Source organism: Acomys russatus, chromosome 27 (genome assembly GCF_903995435.1).
Source record: "Acomys russatus chromosome 27, mAcoRus1.1, whole genome shotgun sequence".
NCBI classification, from domain to species: domain Eukaryota; kingdom Metazoa; phylum Chordata; class Mammalia; order Rodentia; family Muridae; genus Acomys; species Acomys russatus.
This window is the reverse complement of record NC_067163.1, coordinates 30,547,247-30,565,400: the sequence shown is the minus strand read 5'-3', so window position 1 is coordinate 30,565,400 and position 18,154 is coordinate 30,547,247. Positions and strand designations below refer to the sequence as shown.

The following is an 18,154-nucleotide window of genomic DNA, read 5'->3' as shown; positions in this document are numbered from 1 at the left end:
CAGGACCTCATACATGCTACTTTTAACACTATAGCTAACCCTAAACTTTTTCAGGGTGAAAATTTGGAAATTTTATGTTTTCTTTAGAAACAGAAACAAAACTAAAAGCAACCCATACCCAACTGGTTCTTCTAGCTGTCAAATTCTGTAATCTTTCTAGAACAATAGTAGAGCTCCAAGTATCTAGTTAAATGTTTTATTTCCTTCAAAAATTAGTGATGAATCTAAGAGATAAAAAAAGGTTGAGTATTTCAGTATGTTGGGTTTTTTAAAAAGCATGCAAAGAGCATAAAGATGTAATCCTTTTTGCAGACTAGGGGCAAGATAATTCGAAAATAAGGTACTGTAATTTAAAAAAAAAGAAAGAAAGAAAGAAACTTTGTACTAATTAGCTAAGTTATATTACATGCCCAGGTGCTATTTTCCACAAATATAAAATAAAAGTGAAACATATGGGGCTGGAAAGATGGCTTAGCACTAAGGGCACTCTGCTCTTCCAGAGGACCAGGTTCAAATCTCAGCACCACATGGCAGCTCACAACTGACTGTACTCTTAAGATCTGACACTCTCACATACAGGCAGACAAAACACCAATGCACATAAAATAAAAATAAATAAAAAGAGTAAAGCTCATGCAACCTATCCTATCTTTCCTTAAGATAGTCATACATTTTAAAAGGTGCTATATTAAAGTTCTCTTAATAGTTTCAAAATGTCTACATGCAATATATTAAAATAAAAGTGACATTAAAGTAGGAATGAAAACCAGAAACCACCACAACCCCCCAAAATAAAAAAATCCAAATCAGGAGGTACTAATTTGTTACATAAATCTTCACTTTGCATATGGCAACTAAATCACAGTTTAACTTTTTATTTAATTAACTTATTCAGATTACAACTCAATCATTATCCCATCACTTGTATCCTCCAGTTCCTCCCTCACTCCAGCTTTTACCCTATCCCCCTCCCCTAGGTCTATGACTGAGTCATAGTTTAATTTTTTAAATGTTTGTTTCAAAGCTCTAAGAAAATAGTTTATCAATCAATGGCTTAGTAGTTTGATATGATAAATTATCATCCTACAATAAAACTATTCCAAATTAATTACAACCTTCATCTCTCCTTCTATGCAGTTAAGAGATTTAAATTTCACGTCAATCTTTCCTCCTGAAAAAATTAAGGCTCGAAAACTCCCTAATCTCTGCCAACCAAATCTTGATTCTACTACTGTACATCCAGCTTTGTAAAGTCTGGGTCCTTGTCTGTCTTGACATTTTAGTTGTCATTGAGCACTTTAGCAGTTCAGCCATCTCTATCACCTTTGTTTTACTTTCTTTAGAGTCTCCTAAGGTTTCAAAATAGCACTAGAGCTAAATGTTTTTATACTGCTAAATCATATGCAATCATTTTAAATAAAAATATCGCTTGTGTACTGCTGAAGTACTTGTATAATTCTAAATAAAATAAAACTGTGCCTAATACAAATATGTATTTTGGAATCTAAATAGCATTTTGGAATATCTCTAAATTTCTATGATCTTTATTTCTTATAACCTATGTACACCGCAGTTGGTTTGATAGTTTATTACTTATTCAGATATTGACTGGTAATGAAAAAGAGCTATAGTATAAAAGCTGTATCTACCAAAAAATTAATACTTTTCAGATATATGAAACAACTTTCTTTCTTTGTTTTTCAAGACAGAGTTTCTCTGTGTAGTCTTGGCTGTCCTGGACTTGTTTTGTAGACCAGGCTGGCCTTGAACTCACAGAAATCTGCCTGCCTCTGCTCCCAGAGCTGAGGTTACAGGCATGCGCCACAGCACCCTGCGAAACAAATAACTTTCAAACACTGTTTCTACAACCTTCACAGACATGTGCTAGGTTTCATGTTAACAAAACAAGAAAGGTAGCCAGTTCTGCCTGCTGTGAATTATAAATGAGAGACTTCAGAATACGAGTTTTTAATCTTCATACGTTCAATAACATATACATTCAGCTAAATTTTAAACAAAGAAATTCAAAGGTTGGAAAGATGGCTCAACAGTTAAAAGTACTAGCTGCTCTTATAGAGGACTCAGGTTTAATTCCCAGCATCCACATGGTAGCTCCAGCCCCTGGCATCCAACACACAAACATACACACGCAAAGCACCTACACACTTAAAATTAAATAGCAAGACAAGTCCGGTGTGATAGGCACACCTTTAATCCCAGCACTGAGGAAGAGAAAACAGAGGTAGGTGGATTTCGAGTTCAAGAACAGCCTGGACAGCCAAGGATCTATAGAGAGACCCCAACTCATAAAACCAAACCAAACCAAAAAAAAAAAAAAAAAAAAACTTCAGGATAATATAAGGATTTTAGGTTCAATAGAGAAAAGTAACAAATATGGATACCAGAACTAAGCATATCGTTACCTCCTGGCACCTTAACACATGTATTTCTTTTAAACTGTTAGATTGCTGTAGTATTCTAGCATATGTTATAGTAAAGGGAAGACATAGGATGAACATAACATGCTTGTATGCTATAAAGACGGGGTTTGTAATATGAATAAGCGATGAGAAAAAAATTAAAAACATTTGCCTACAGTGACATGTTATTGCAAAGAATAGTATATGCTGTATTTGGAAACATTGTCATTAAATGGGCAGGAGAGATAGCTGACTTGCTTTTCTAGAGGACCCAAATTTTCCTCACTTCTGCTCCATTAGAGTGATTTCCAAAGAACAGTTAAAATCACCTTAACTTAGTAAGTTAAGATTTTATAGAAAAGTACAATTTCATATTCTAGCCTTTTAAAAGTGCTGAAAGAAAATAGGTGCCTTCCTTATGATTCCACAACTGAAACATTGAAATAAAAAAAAATGTAGCATTAAGAGGCTCAAATGACATGGATAAAAATTATTTAAATCAAAATTTTGTAATTAATGAAGTATGATACAAATGGTAGCAGGCATCATTTTCACCAAGACGACAAATAAGAGGATGAATCTACATTTCCCAACTCTTTGTATTTGAGATGTACCTGTTCTTTATATATCAGTAAAATACTGCTGCTTACTTAAAGTAAAATGGTGACAGTCATGACTTCATTCAGTGAACTTTATTAAGAGCATACTACCTATCATGTATTATACTGACACTCAGTATAAAAATATAAAAATTAGTCATTGGCTACCAAAAGACTCAAAAGGGCGACACAAACATCTAAAATAAGTTAATACTATATAGTGTCACTCAGATAATGGAAACAGAACATTCTTGCACCAGTAGAAATAAAAGAGGAAAGGGAACGCTAACCAACCTTAGATTCAGATACAATTTCAAGTTTCTAGAACTGAAATTTTATTTAGGAGTGAAAGGGACTTAAAAAGAAAAAAGGTAAAGGAGGATGGGTGTGATATGGAAAAGATAACAGCCATGGTGAGCTGAAAAATACCATGCTCTAATTCAGTATCTCTGAAAGAAAAGGTCCAAGGCACAGATTGTGAGAAATGAATACACAAGGGCAAGAAGGAACCAGAACCAATTCCTTGAGGGCTACACTTATAAGACACACACTTTATCACAGGCATGATGCAAAAAGTGTTTTAAGAAGGGAAGTAATAAGATTTCATATAAAATCCTCTTAGGGTAAATTTTTCAGAATTTTAATTAGGAATTTCATATTAATAGCAATTATTTGTTTAAAAGAAATTTTAATGAGTCAGAAACATTAAAGAGATCACAGAAACACACAGTATTTCCAGTTTACATTTCTCTATGATTAAAATTATTCACATGATAGAAATCTGTGATAGTCTATTATTAAAACTTGCTTTAGTGTAATGCCCAAATTTAAGATGAATTCCTTGGTTTAAGATAAACAAACAAAAAAACAAAACAAAACAAAAACAAAAAGAGGAACATACCTGAAGATATTTCTGCAGACCTACTATATTTTATTATTTTTTCCAGCTGCTCATGATTCTTTCTGCTGAATAATTTTGCTTGAACAGGCTCTTCAGTCTGGGCTGAATGTCTGTTCCTACTTTTGCAAGGTTCACATGTGCTAGACACACTGGCACTTTCATACCCTCGGGTAAAAAAAGTGACAGCTGTTATCAGTTGCAACTAACTTAAACTGAAAGGGAAACTGATTTCCATAGTAAAATAGTACAAGTAACTCAGTTTTGAGTGGCTATAATGGCCTGGCATAAACAGAATATACAATAATGTCTTTGAATACCTTTGGAATAACCTTCAGAAGAATAGAATGACAATTATCAACTATAACAGTTCATTTATCTTCTGATATTCATCATAACACCTCAACTCACAGTACAGTATAAGGCAAATCTCTTAGGATCTGAATTCTCTACCAGATTCCAAGTTAACATGTTTTCAACAATGTTATGAAATTTAAAACAACAACAACAACAACAAAACAAAAACAAACATACACATTACTAAACTCTCTTCCTTAGGTTTTTAACCTCATACTTGTTTTGTTATATGACACAACTCAATTTCTTTTATTCTGTATGGACTGATGGTTAAATCTATCCTCTTCCCACTGAGTCAAAATAAACACTGACCATGTGTTTGGTTTTTGTTTTTTTTTTTTAACACTGTTTTAGTTTCTATTCCAAAGCTATATTTATTCTTTTGGTCACAGAAGTCATACAGTATGTTTTATCATTTGGTAAACAAGGACCACTTAGCTTCTTTTCTTGGCTACTCTGAGATATGTACCCTTCCATATATGTCGAGACCACCCACCCACTTTTTTTTTTTCTTTTTTGGGTCAGGTTAAAAAACAACCCAAGGCAATGCAAACCAGACTAAAACTAAATGTACTTAATTTGGAGAGGGCTTATATTTAATTTTATATATTTTCATTTCAGAAGTAGCTATGTTCTTATACCTAATCTTTTTTATATTATCCAAACATATGTAACTTTTTATAAACCACTTTTTTCTTGTTAGCAAGGAAAAGTGTTTGCCCACCTAGTTACTAACCATTTCAATAGTTTACCTTATTAACATTAATTATTTTCCAGCATCTTTGGGGATTGTCTAATATGCCAAAAACTACTAATAGAAACAAATATTTCTCTTTACTAATAGTTATCTCAATTATTTCTGGTCCTAAGTTTCCAAATAAAGCTAAGCAAGCTGGTAATAGAGAAGGTCCCTCTTTATTTTCCCATTTTGACAGAAATGCCTGTGAAGTGTTTCCATTCTACAGTGGGAAAGGCACTGCCTAGTGGTTTTACTGTCCTTAGTTGCTTTTCATTTTGTTTTATTCACTCTTTTAGTTTCATTAGAAATGACTTTAAATCTAATCTACCACTATGAATGACTTTTTCCTCTTAATACAGATTTTCTGGTAACACATCATGAAATATTTCTAAAGTTAATTATATAGCCAATTATCTAATATTCTTTTGATACATTAGCATCTGCTAATATTTTACTGATTTTTTTTTTTCTTTTGATACATGACCTTGCTCTAATAGTTCCACTTGTTCTCAAACTTTTAGCAATCCTGCTGCTTCAGGCCCTTTACCTTTGAATATACAATGCAATTGGTGTGTCTGTCTGTTTGTATATACCTCATAGGTGAACAGTGGTGGTGCACACCTTTAATCCCAGCACATGGGAGGCAAAGTCAGCCTCGGCTATCAAGAGAGTTCCAAAAATACACAGAGAAACCTTGCCTCAAGCAAGCAAACAAAAAAGTACATATGTGTTTGTCTTCTATCTATCTGTCTCTTTTGGTTCTTTGTAACAGACTCTGGCCTGGTACTCTGTAGCTCAGATTCACAGCAGTCTTCTGGACTCACTCTCCACAGTGCTGGGGTTGCAGGTGTATACAATCATGACTAGCTGGTGTACTGCCTTATCTTTCCTTATACAAAGGTAATTCTATTATGAATCATACATGGTTTCCATGGTTTGCTTCAGAAAGGCTAAGCCAGGTTTCTCAGCTTAAGACAATATTCTTAAATTGCAGTTCCAGGACACTGTAACTTGTACCCCTCTTTTTTTGTTTGCTTGCTTTGTTTTAATAAGTTGGATGACTTTAAATGAATTAAGTCCTCCTTGGCTTCCCAAATGCCAGGATTATAGAGATTTGCCTCTATAATATATTTACATTATATATTCATCTTTCTTCTATAGAATGTGAAATTGCCTAATGCCAGTTAGGTGTGGGGTTTTTGTTTGTTGTTTGTTTGTTTTGTATATAACTTTTTCTTGCCTTTGGAAACATAGTCTTTGTTTTATTTATTTATTTATTATTTAGTTCGTTATCTTTAATATTCAGGACTTTGATCACCCTGTACATGCAGTTTCTCCATTTCTTCCTGGATGGACAAAAGTTAGCTATACAAAACTCAAATCCTTTACGATCTTTAGTATGTAAATAGTGCTTCTTGCTTTTTACTTTACAACTCACAGCACTTTAGAGCTCCCCAAGATTTTTTCTTAAGCCTCTAAAATAAGCCCTTCAAATTGCTTTTATCAACTACTACTTTTTGTCTACAACAGCAATTCTTTGATTTTCAAAATTGGTAATTTAGGAGTTAATGGTATGTATCTACCCTCTTAAAAATGAATGTTAATATTTACAAAACCACTTCTCTATTTTTAAAGAATTTGTATGTTATAACTCAACCTGCTTCATGCCCTTATTATTTTGTCCAACTGTATTTCCTTTAAAAAATTCTTTAGCTAGGTTTTGCTTGCTCTGATAGTGTGCTTCTAAGTAGGTAAGATTTCCTTTACTAAAAATGTTAGCATACTGCCTGCCCACAGTCTGCCTAGCAACCTGTGACGGCATTATCTGCCTGCCACTAGATGGGCTAGCAACCCAGTATAGAAAAGAGCAAAGCCTCCTCATCTCTCTCTCTCTCTCTCTCTCTCTCTCTCTCTCTCTCTCTCTCTCTCTCACCTCTTCCTCCCTCTCGTTCCTCTTTTACTCTCTTCCTATCTTTCTTGCTCTCCACTTCCTCTCTCTTGCCCTCTCTGTCTCTGTCTCTCTTTTTCTCTGCGGTGGCCCCTCCCACTTCCATGCTCTCCCACGCTCATATAATAAATTTCTCCATAGCATATCTGTTGTGTGGCTCATATTTTGTATTTAAAATTGGTGGCCCATATATGATATGCTGGCCACTGGGCACCTTCTTGCTAGGTCCCAGCCTAAAATGTGGACAAACTGGTCACCGAGAGAGTCATTGTCTCAAATTGCTGAAAACGAGCATGTTCTCCTTCCACAGAAACAGCCTCTTGTCCTCTGTGCCTGATGGCCAGACTGCCTCTGCCCACGGTGCCATGCTGCCACAGAAGCATGGGACAACTGCCTAAATTGGTCATCTCTGTCATTTTTATTAATACATAGATTCATTTAGGTTACAATTTATCCTTTTCAGGTCTCTGATCACACTGATGGCTAAGCTGATGTTAGTTTGATAGCTTGAAGACAGACAATTAGCTCCTTAGCCCAAAGTAATCTGCCATGTTAGTTCATTGGTCAATTTATTAGCTAGTTACAACTACTAGATACTAGATCTCTTATTTTAAAAAGCAAACAGGTTTGCCTTACTCACAGACCTCAGGTTAAAGGTAAACAGGCTTCAGATACCTTCCCAGTCCTCTTCATATGCAGGAGACAGGCTTTAAGAGCTCCTGTCCTAGAGCTACTCCTAGTAACTTTTAGAACTGCTGTCAGGTCTAGATAGAGTCTACCTTGTTACCAGATTTAAAGGACAGGTCTCAGATATAACTCTTTACCATTCTTTTAGCTAAAGGACAGTAACTGCTCACAGCAATTTCACCTACGTCTTAAAGCTTTCAAGATGATGTTTTAGGGATGCTAGAGGTCTGAGAAGCTGTTTAAGATTAGTAAATACAAGTTATGAAGGTCAGAGTCTAAAAGGATGTTTCCTACCTTCCTGTTGCTATGCTATTATTGTGTTAACTGTTCAGAGTGTTGACACTAACCAATGGAGCTCTATTTATTAATCTATGGTAAAAACATTCAACTATACAATCCTCTATCAGAGTTCCAAGCTCAAGATTTTAAATTTCCTTTCGTTTGTCTTTTACTTAAAATGCTTTTCATTGTGCTTAAATATTATGCATCCAGTCTTCTGGACAGACATCTTTCATGATGTGTACCTGATGCTGAAAATTTAGATCAAGTGAGCTTTTGCCCTTCTGCTTTACAGGAAGTTTCTGTCCTCCCCATGTTTCACAGGTGTCAGAAAGATCCCTAAGGCTTCTGCCTTTCCTAAGCTCACTTCAAACAGCAATCATACTTTTAACCTAAAGTTTTTCCCAGCTAAGTTTCCCATCTAGGGCCTGTCTCTGGGGGTGTGATTCCTCTTGTTTTCTCTGGTTTTGGAAATCCTCTAACTACCCAATTGCTACATTCTTGCATTCAACACCTGCTGATGGCTGAGCCTTCCCTTCTGACTGACATAGAAGCTTCCTGACATTCTTGCCAACCTACATCCAAACCCTTCATCTAGGACCTTCTCCCTTGAGTGAGATCTCCCTCTACCAGCAGAGTTCCGTCTCCTTCCCCTCTTGTTCGTGTTAAAAGCCTAGGGCTAGGTAACCATGTCTGCTCTCAGGCCATGTGCTTGGTCTCTGACCAGCAGCTGAAGAGCTGTTTGAACAGAGTGTACCAATCTCATTGAGCTAAATCTTGCTCAGGGGATGCCTTGACAGGTCACTGACTTCTCCTCTCCCTATGAGAACAGTCCATTTGCTGTCCCTTCAGGCTTCCCTCTGGGATGCCTTCTACAGATTTTCAAATCCTTATGCCTATATTAAGGGCTACTAAGCTTACATGACTCTCCAATCAAACTTGGACAGATCTAAAATGAGACCTTTTAATTACTGCCAGCAACAGAGTAAGATGGAAGCAAGTTCTCCATGTTTGAACCTTTCCTCTTTGCTCTCCCAAGAGTTTCACATATACACCTAAGGCAAAATACAAGGAAGTTCCCTACATTCAAGTTTTCTCTTCTTCACTCCAAAATCTTCATCTCTGATCATTCTACCAAAGGTTGTGAAAGTACACCTAAAGGGAATGTTCTCTCTAAGCTGCTTTGTCTTCTGCCCACATAAATGTTCCAGTATCCTGCCAGATTTCCTATATCCAAGACGCAAGTGCCAAAGCAGCTACCCACAGGTGCTGCAGTCCAACCTCACAGATCATGTCAGCTGGACCTGCATTGTCCCTCCCAGATGCAGATGTTCTCAGACCCCGGACAGCAAATACAACAGCCTGCTCTTCCTGGACCTGGCCAACATTTCAGCCTTTTAACTCCGTCATCGCCCCAATGTCAGCAGAAAGCAGTCCAAGACACTGATGTCTTCATCCCTTATCCATTTGCAGAAGGCTGAAATGGTGTGCTTTAGACCTGGGACAAACAGCTCCAGGTTCTCCCAACACTTCTTGGTCCCTTTCTGTTGCAGGATGTGGCTAATATATCTTGTCCTCTACCCTGAACTTTCCAGGGTGGAGCTTTTCCTTCCCCTGCACCATATAATCTGGACATTTTGTTGTCCCCTCTCTCTGTTCCCCCCTTGCATGGCAGCCAAAAGCTGCTTCCAATGAACCTACATTTATATACTTTAACCCACCTTACATGAAAAGGAATGTTAGCATACTGCCTAGCAACCCATGACATCATTACCTGCCTGCTACCAGGAGTCCCCCTGCCCAGGATTATAAAAAGGGCAAACCCAACTCATGTCTCTGTCTCTCTCTTACCTCTCTTCCTCTCTCTCTGTCTCTCTTTTTGTCTGTCTCTCTCTCTTTCTCTCTCTCTTGCTGCCTGTCTCTCTGTTTCTCTCTCTCCCTCTTGGGGTTCCCCACCCATTTTCCAGCTCTCCCACGCTTCTACAAATAAACTTCTCCATACCATATCTATTATCTGGCATCTTCTTTTCAACCATTACAAAAGACACGACACATTTTGGATACAAGACGTAGGAAAATTAAGCTGGAACTGACCTGGAAACTCCCTTCCTTCTGGCTAACTTCTATAGTGCTGAAAGATGATATGTAGGCCAGTTGAAGAGGAAGTCATCATCCATCAATAGCCACACCTAGCGGTGGCCCCTGCATGCTACAATACCTCTCTGTCACATCATTGGTAAATAGTGGCATGACTGTTACAAGGTAACTAATTTCTTATTGGACTTGAGGCCAGCTCTACAAGAGGAAATTCATGCCTGGTACTGTAAACCTATTTCAAAGTCCATGACTAGGGAGATCAAAGCCCTACAAGGGAGCATGGCATGTTCTCAAGCCATCTTCTAAATATGCTCATTGTCATAGGTTTATCCTGCTCTTATATTAATCAGTTAAGCTTCTTTTTGCAATGGGCATAGATTAATACAGAGACTCACAGTTGGTCAAAATTCTATGAAAGTAACTGTTAAGTGCTCAGCCCTAAATGGGAAATCTATGTCAACCTTACAAGCAAGGCCCAGGAAATATCATAGAAGAAGAGGCAGAAAGACTACAAGTCAGAGACTAGGAAGGATTTCTGTCTTTTGAACATGACAGCTGCACTTACTAATTCAAAAAGCTATTGTTACCTACATATACTGATTGTGCACAAGCCAGTAAAGCATCCAGCATGAATGGGATAGACTTATGAGGCTCCACCTAAGCTGAGGAGTTTAGCTGGTGGTTGATTGGGAAGGGGGAGGAACTTTTCTTGGGGTAGGGAGTAGTCACTGGTAGGCTGGCAATGGTTGGCTATGTAAACACAGTCAGCACTGGTTGCATTCACTGACTATTGTGTGTGGTGGTTTGAATGAGATGTCCCCGATAACCTCCGGCATTTGATACTTTATCCCCAGCTAATTGCACTGTTGGGGTGTGTGCTTAGGAACCATGGCACTGATGTAGAAAGTATGTCACTGAAGGCAGGATCTTGACAGTTAAAAGATTCACAGCATTTTGAGTTTATGCTCTGTTTTCTACATGCAGTTCAAGTTGTAAAATAAACCCTTAGCTTCTTCCTTAAGCTGCCACACCTGCTGCTCTCCCATCACAATGGATTCTCATCCTGCTGGAATCCTTAAGTCCAAATAAATTCTTCCTTCTATAAAGTTGCCTTAGTCAATGTGTCTTAGCACAAAAATGGAAAAGTGACTAATACAGTGTGTTGTTTTAAAAAAGAAGAGGACATGAAGGAAAAAGAAGGATGGGCTTGAAGAAAGGGTAAGAGAGGGGAGTTGTTAGAGCTCAAGAATGAGTAATATTCTTTAAAAGAATTGGAGACTGGAGAGATGGCTCAGTAGTTAAGAACACAATTCTCTCTTATGGCTAGCTCTAATAGATACCACTTACCAAAGCTAAATGAAGTTAGTAATTATTTAAATAGTCCTATAATCGCTAAGGAAATAGAAGCAGTCATTAAAAGTCCCCCAACCAAAAAGTCCAGGCCAGACAGTTTTAGTACAGAATTCTACCAGACTTTCAAATAAGAGCTAACACCAATATTCCTCAAACTGTAGTTGGTTCTTTTCCTCCCACCTTTATATGTGTTCCAGGATCAATTCTAGGTGATGACTAGTGCCTTTATGCTGAGTGACCTCTCTGGTCCCTTTATCTTTGAAAAAAATTTCTTTTTTAGATTACTTTATTTTGCGTATGAGTGTTTGCCTACATGTTTGTGCGTGCACCACATGGCTGGTGCCCTTAGAGGTCAGAAAAGGGCATTGGATCCCTTGAATTGGAATTATGTATGGTTATACGTTATCATGTCGGTGCTGGGAACCAAATCCAGGTCTTCTGGAAGAACAACAAATGTTCTTAACATTGGCAGTGAATGACAGCTGAACAAATGTCAATTATTACTTGGGCAGATATTTTTAAAGTAACACATGAGGAAAGGCAGTACAAAGTTCAGAATAATGATCTTTGCCCCAAAATAAAAAAAATAAAAAATAAAAAAAAGCTGAGCCATCTAGATGGCATCAACAAACTGGTCACAATCAGCAACACAAACGACAAGAAATATTGGGGCAAATGCTGTTAGAGAGGAACTCTAACTGTTGGTGGGCATGTAAACCAGTACAGCTACACTGGGAATTATTTGGAGGGGGGGGGGGAATTTCTATAAAAAAAAACAGAAATAGCCGTAAGATTCAGTTATATGACTCTTAGGTATATATTCAACAGACTCTATCCTATTGCAGAGATGCCTGCATTTCAATGTTCATTGCCACTCTTTCCATAATAGCTAGGAAGTAAATCAACCTCTATGTCCATCAATATACAAATGGATAAGAAAACTGTGGTACACATACACAATGCAATATTACTCAGCAGTAAAGAAAAATGAAATCATAATTGAAGGTTAAATACAAGGAATTAGAAAGAGAATTTGAGTGTTGTAACATAGGTAGAAAAAAACAAATGAATGTTCTCTCTTAAATGTAAATTCTAGCTTCAAATTATTTGTTTCATGTATTTAACTTGGAGCATAAGAGGGAGCCAGAACAGGCCATTTTTTTCTGAATGGAGTTGGGAAGGGCCACCACTGAAAGTAGAAAGGCTTAAGGGTGGGAGGCAAAAGTATGGATAAAACCAAGGGGTTGTTGGGAAGGCTAATCTAAAGGAAGGTGGTACAGAAGCCCTACCCATGGAAGACTACTATCTCAAAATCCACTTGCAAAATATAATTGGAGTGACAGTATAATACATGTGCTGTGAAAGCAAAGAGAGGTTTCCTGGCAGCAGGGGAAGGGAGTAAAGGACTATAAGATAGAAGACGGTATACAGAGTGTGAACTAACACAAAGGAAGGAAACCATGTCAATAAACTAATTTCAAAAACAAAAAGAAATGTTTGCATGAAATCACCCTGCATTGGTAGACAATGTAGCTCCCAGAGGACATGAATTATTATATGAAAATTGTAATGCAAGTCACAAGACACCTCTACAAATTACTGGGTAGGGAGAGTCCAAAGGTATACAAAACACTGCAAGCTACTGTTAGTACCCTTGGCTATCCAGTGTATTAGTTTTATATCGACTTGACACAAGGTAGTATCATCTGGGAAGAGGGACTCTCAACTGGCAAGTCTCTTTTGCATTTTTTTTAAAAATTAGTAATTGATGTAGGAGGTATCAGCAGCCTATTGCAGGTGATAACAAAAACTGAGAAGGTAGTCCTAGGTGTTACAAGAAAACAGGCTGAGCAAGGCATGTGGAGCAAGACAGTAAGTAAGCAGTACACTTCCATGACCTCTGCTTCAGTTTCTGATTCCAGGTTCTTTCTCTTCATGATGGATTATAACCGTAAGCTAAAATAAACCCATATCTTCCCAAGTTGCTTTGGGTCATGACATTTTATCACAGAAAAAGAAACCTATAACTCCATGGTAAGATCCTATTGCTGATGACACCATACCCTATGGCTATAGAACATAAAGATATCAATCTCAACCTCAGAGGAGAAACTTCCTTTCTGTTGGCTAGTTTTCCTAACGCCAGATGGAGCTACGAAGGCTGCTGAGAGAGAAACAACATCAATGAACAATGCCCAGTGCTGGATGCTGCATGCCACAATACAGACCTTCTGGCAAGATGTGCTCACTGGTGCAATACTGACAGGATTGGAGCCCTGCTCCAGAGCAGGGAGTTTCATGCCGGGTACTATAATCCTTATCAAAAGCCCAAGGATGGGGAGGTCTTATGCCCTAGGACTGAACCTGCTACTACTATTTTTCTAAATGGTAATTGTAAAATGCCTTCTAAATATGTTTCTATTCACAGATCTGAGATGCTCAAAATCTTGGTCAGAAAGGCTTTTCTCCCCAGTGGACAATAATTAATGCAAAGACGTGAAATTACTCAAAATGCTGAAAAGAATTGAGTGTTCAGCCCTAAACAGAATATGTTTATCAATAGTACACTCTAAGCCCCAAGGCTCAGGTATATTTCAAAAGAGGCAGTAGCAAGAATTTAAAGGCCAAAGAATGGAGAAAAGTGCAGTGAAATGTTGTCCTTTAGATATCACATGGTTACTGGACCCATAAACCCACAGTAGCATTGATTACCTATAAAAGACCAAGCCAGCCAAACATCTGGCCTGGCCTTGTTCCTTAATTAAGAGTGATTGGCATTTGATAGCTGCTGGGACAGAGTCTTTTTGAGGTGTATCCACTGGCAACACTTCCTGTGCTCCAGTGGATGACCACCACACCCATGTACATATGGGCAGCACTAATTAGACTTAGTGAGTTATTGAAATAGACAATCTTTTCTCTCATTGGCCATCTAAAGGTAAGATGGGTCACCAGCAGTTCTACCAGAGCCGCCCACAAAAGTCTGGGCAGGGCTCTTGCTTTTCCTACCCTACTCAAGCCAGTACAGTCTGATTCAGAAATACAAACTGAACAAGTTTTAGGAGTGTTTCTCCATCAGTATACAAAGGAGATAGGCTGCATAAAGTAACACTAAGTGATCTTTCTTGAGTGGATTATTCAATACCATCTACCAGGGAAAGAGATCATTCAAGTCTTTACACATAAAAAGTAAAACAATTTTACACCTTAAAAAAAAAAGGACACCAAGTATGGTGGCACATGCCTGTGATTCCAGAACTCTTGGAGACAGAGGCAGGCGGATCTCTGTGAGTTAAAGGCAGGCCTGGTCCACGAAGTGAGTCCAGAATAGTCAAGGCTACACAGAGAAACCCAGTCTCAAAACAACAACAACAAAAAGTTGAATTTGGGAAGGTGACATGTTGGGGAATATATGGGCAGTTGAAGGAGGGAAATGGCATTGTATAGAACATAAAATTCTCAGGAATAAAGAGCAGTTATATTAATAATATTTTTAAAAAGATATTTCACAACAATATAGATTTCTTCCAGACCAACTAAATCAGGATTTTTTGTTTGTTTGTTTATTAAAAAGGGTCTTGGTAAGTAGCCCAGTGTAACCTTCAACTCTCAAATCTTCCTGTCTCAGTCTCTCTTTTTTATAAATATATATATTTTTTTATTTATGAGCACTCCATCTGCATGTGCACCTGTCTGCCAAAAGAGGGGATCAGATTCCACTATTGATGGTTGTGAGCCACCATGTGGTTGCTGGGAATTGAACTCAGGACCTTTGGAAGAGCAGATAGTGCTCTTATCCACTGAGCCATCTCTCCACCCTGTCTCAGACTCTCTTGATGAATCATAATCTATACTTGGAACAGTACTCTCAGGAAGACACTATATCAAACATTAAAAAGTTTATAGACTACTGACCCTGGCACATCAAATTATCTAGCTAAATGAGAGAAGTGTTGTTGATAATGCTACAATAAAAATTGCTCACATTCCTTCAGTTATATATCAGAATATTTGTAGGGACAAAGGACCAGAAAATCAAATCTTAAGTGATTATTCATTGGTCTGTCTTAGAAACAGCCACTTTCCATAAGAATGCTTCTCTAGTTTCACCATATTTACACATGTGACCTTTATTCAGAGTTTAATTAGTTAAACTGCTTTAAATCTAGTACTTAAGCAAACTCTTAAAAAAATTCTTGAAGAACCTATTTTTGAAAAGCAGATAAACATAGCAATGCTACAAAGAGAATGTTAAGATTCTACTCAATAAAAAATTCAACACTAGTTTATAAGTAAGCCTGTTTTAAAAGTGTTTTCATTCATGGTAATAAAAAAACCAAATGTATTAAGAATTAGAATTAGATTAAATGAATTATCAAGAATCTAGGGAGAAGCTATGATTAAAATTCAATGCAGTGCCCTGGTATAACATTGAAAGACAAATAATAGTAACATTTGGGTACCTGGGAAATTGTTCAATAATAAAAAATTTGGAGAATACTATTCAGCTGAGAATAGCTACTGGCAGAGAATCATTTTTTTTAAGAAGTGTTCCCAGTAGCAGCATTTCTCTGGCTCTGATGGATGGCCCCATATACATAGGAGCTGTACTAATTGGATTTACTGGGAAAGAAAGAAAGAGTGAGGGAGGGAGGGAGGGAAAGAAGATGACATTAGGAGGGGAGCATGCTGGCACTTACGGGTATTCATGTGTGTATATAGCCATATATATGTATATGAGCACATATATATGTATATTAGTATTCATATATATGTATGTATAAGTACACATATATACATGCACATATATATATATATGAAACAACAGAAAGTGTAAGAAGCACAATGAATAAATAAATGCAATGCTTTAAAATACCTACACTAAATGCCACTTAAGATTTTAAAAACTATAAAGATAACTAAATGTTCAACAGATTTCAAAACTTACCAATATTTTTAACTCTATTTTTTAGCTGGGTAGAATTCCTCTTCTTACTCTTTGATTTGGGAGTTTTGTCTTTAGAAGCCAGGCTGGCCTGGGCAGATGCTTTTCTTGTTTTAAATGTTTTAGTTACTGTTGTTGGATCTATGGGATCGGGCATACTGCTAAAGCTTTCCAACGATTCTTCATCAAACTGGCGTCTTCTTCTGCTTGTATCTGGTTGATTTTTGCGGTTACCATTTGTAGCTTTATCTCCAGACACTGCAAATCCAGACTTGAAAAATGGTTTTTCTACTCCCCCTTCTTGATCATATAGCCATGGTGCATTAGTGTTTCCAGTTTCCTCTTCAGGCTGCTTCTGATTCCTTACCAATATAAGAAAAAAGTTTCAGACATCACAATTAAGATCTACTTATATTAATTGAAATCTCCATAGATGGAATAGATTTAGGGGATTAAAATCAATAGGCTAGGAAAATGTTTTCATAAAAACATGCAACTTTTTATCATAGAGCCTAGAAGTGTTTTACAAAGGTTATTTCGGGGAGACACTGGTTTGTATGTTTTAATTCAAGAGTCATAAATCTCTAGCTTAGAAGACAAATTTAGCCACTACCTGTTTCTATTCTTAAAAGTTTTTAGTGTTTGTTTTTGGGTTTTTTTTGTTTTTGTTTTTGTTTTTTGTTTTTTGTTTTTTTTTTTTTTTTGCCAGCCTGGTCTACAAAGTGACCCCAGGACACTCAAGGCTACACAGAGAAACTCTGTCTCAAAAAAAAAAAAAAAAAGTTTTTTTTAATCAGAAAAATATTCCACATGTGAATGTTATATATGAAATTCACCCCCTTTTTTTCAAGACAAAATTTCTCTGCATTACAGCCCTGGCTGTCCTGGCCTTGTAGACCACGCTAGATTCAAATGCACCAAGATCTGCCTGCCCTTTCTTCCTGAGTGCTGGCATGTGTCTCAGAAGATGGAAAGATCTCCCTTGTTAGTGGATCGGAAGAATTAACATAGTAAAAATGGCCATCTTACCAAAAGCAATTTACAGATTTAATGTAATCCCCATCAAAATACCTACACAATTATTTAAAGACATTGAAAGATCAATTCTCAACTTCATATGGAAAAACAAAAAACCCAGAATAGCTAAAACAATGCTATACAATAAAAGATCCTCCAAAAGAATCTCCATCCCTGATCTCAAGCTGTACTATAGAGCAACAGTAATTAAAACAGCATGGTACTAGCATAGCAATAGTATGGCTGATCAATGGAATCAAATCGAAGACCCAGATAAGAATCCACACACATATGGACCCTTGATTTTTGACAAAGAAGCCAAATCTACTCAACGGAAAAAGGATAGAATCTTCAACAAATGGTGCTAGTCTAACTGGATATCTACATATAGAAAAATGCAATTGGACCCATATTTGTCACCATACACAAAACTCAAGTCCAAGTGGATTAAAGACCTCAACATAAAACCAGAGACATTAAATCTGTGGGAAGAAAAAGTAGGGAAAAGCCTGGGACTCACTGGCACAGGAGACAATTCCTGAACAGAACTCCAACAGCCCTGGCCTTAAGGTCAACAATTAATAAATGGGACCTCATGAGGCTGAAAAGCTTTTATAAGGCAGAAGATACTGTCCACAGAACAAAGTGACAGCCTACAGACTGGAAAAAGACCTTCACCAACCCTACATCTGACAAAGGTCTAATATCCAAAATATATAAACAGCTCAAGAAATTAAACACCACCAAACCAAATAACCCAATTAAGAGATGGGGCTCAGAATTAAACAGAATTCTCAACAGAGGAATATTGAATG

At 37.2% G+C, this 18,154-nt stretch overlaps 1 protein-coding gene across 5 annotated transcripts in view; it reads right to left on the bottom strand.

The window, feature by feature from the left end:
- Pcm1 (pericentriolar material 1) overlaps window positions 1-18,154 on the bottom strand; it is an 81,488-nt gene that overhangs the window by 24,727 nt on the left and 38,607 nt on the right. For 3 of the 5 annotated variants that reach the window (XM_051169534.1, XM_051169537.1, XM_051169535.1), the window contains 2 exons: window positions 16,326-16,684; window positions 3,921-4,085 (listed from right to left, as the gene is read on the bottom strand). In XM_051169534.1, the coding sequence (XP_051025491.1) occupies window positions 3,921-4,085; window positions 16,326-16,684 (524 nt within the window). The remainder of the gene's footprint in view (window positions 1-3,920; window positions 4,086-16,325; window positions 16,685-18,154) is intronic. The other 2 variants (XM_051169538.1, XM_051169539.1) reach the window with 1 other exon arrangement.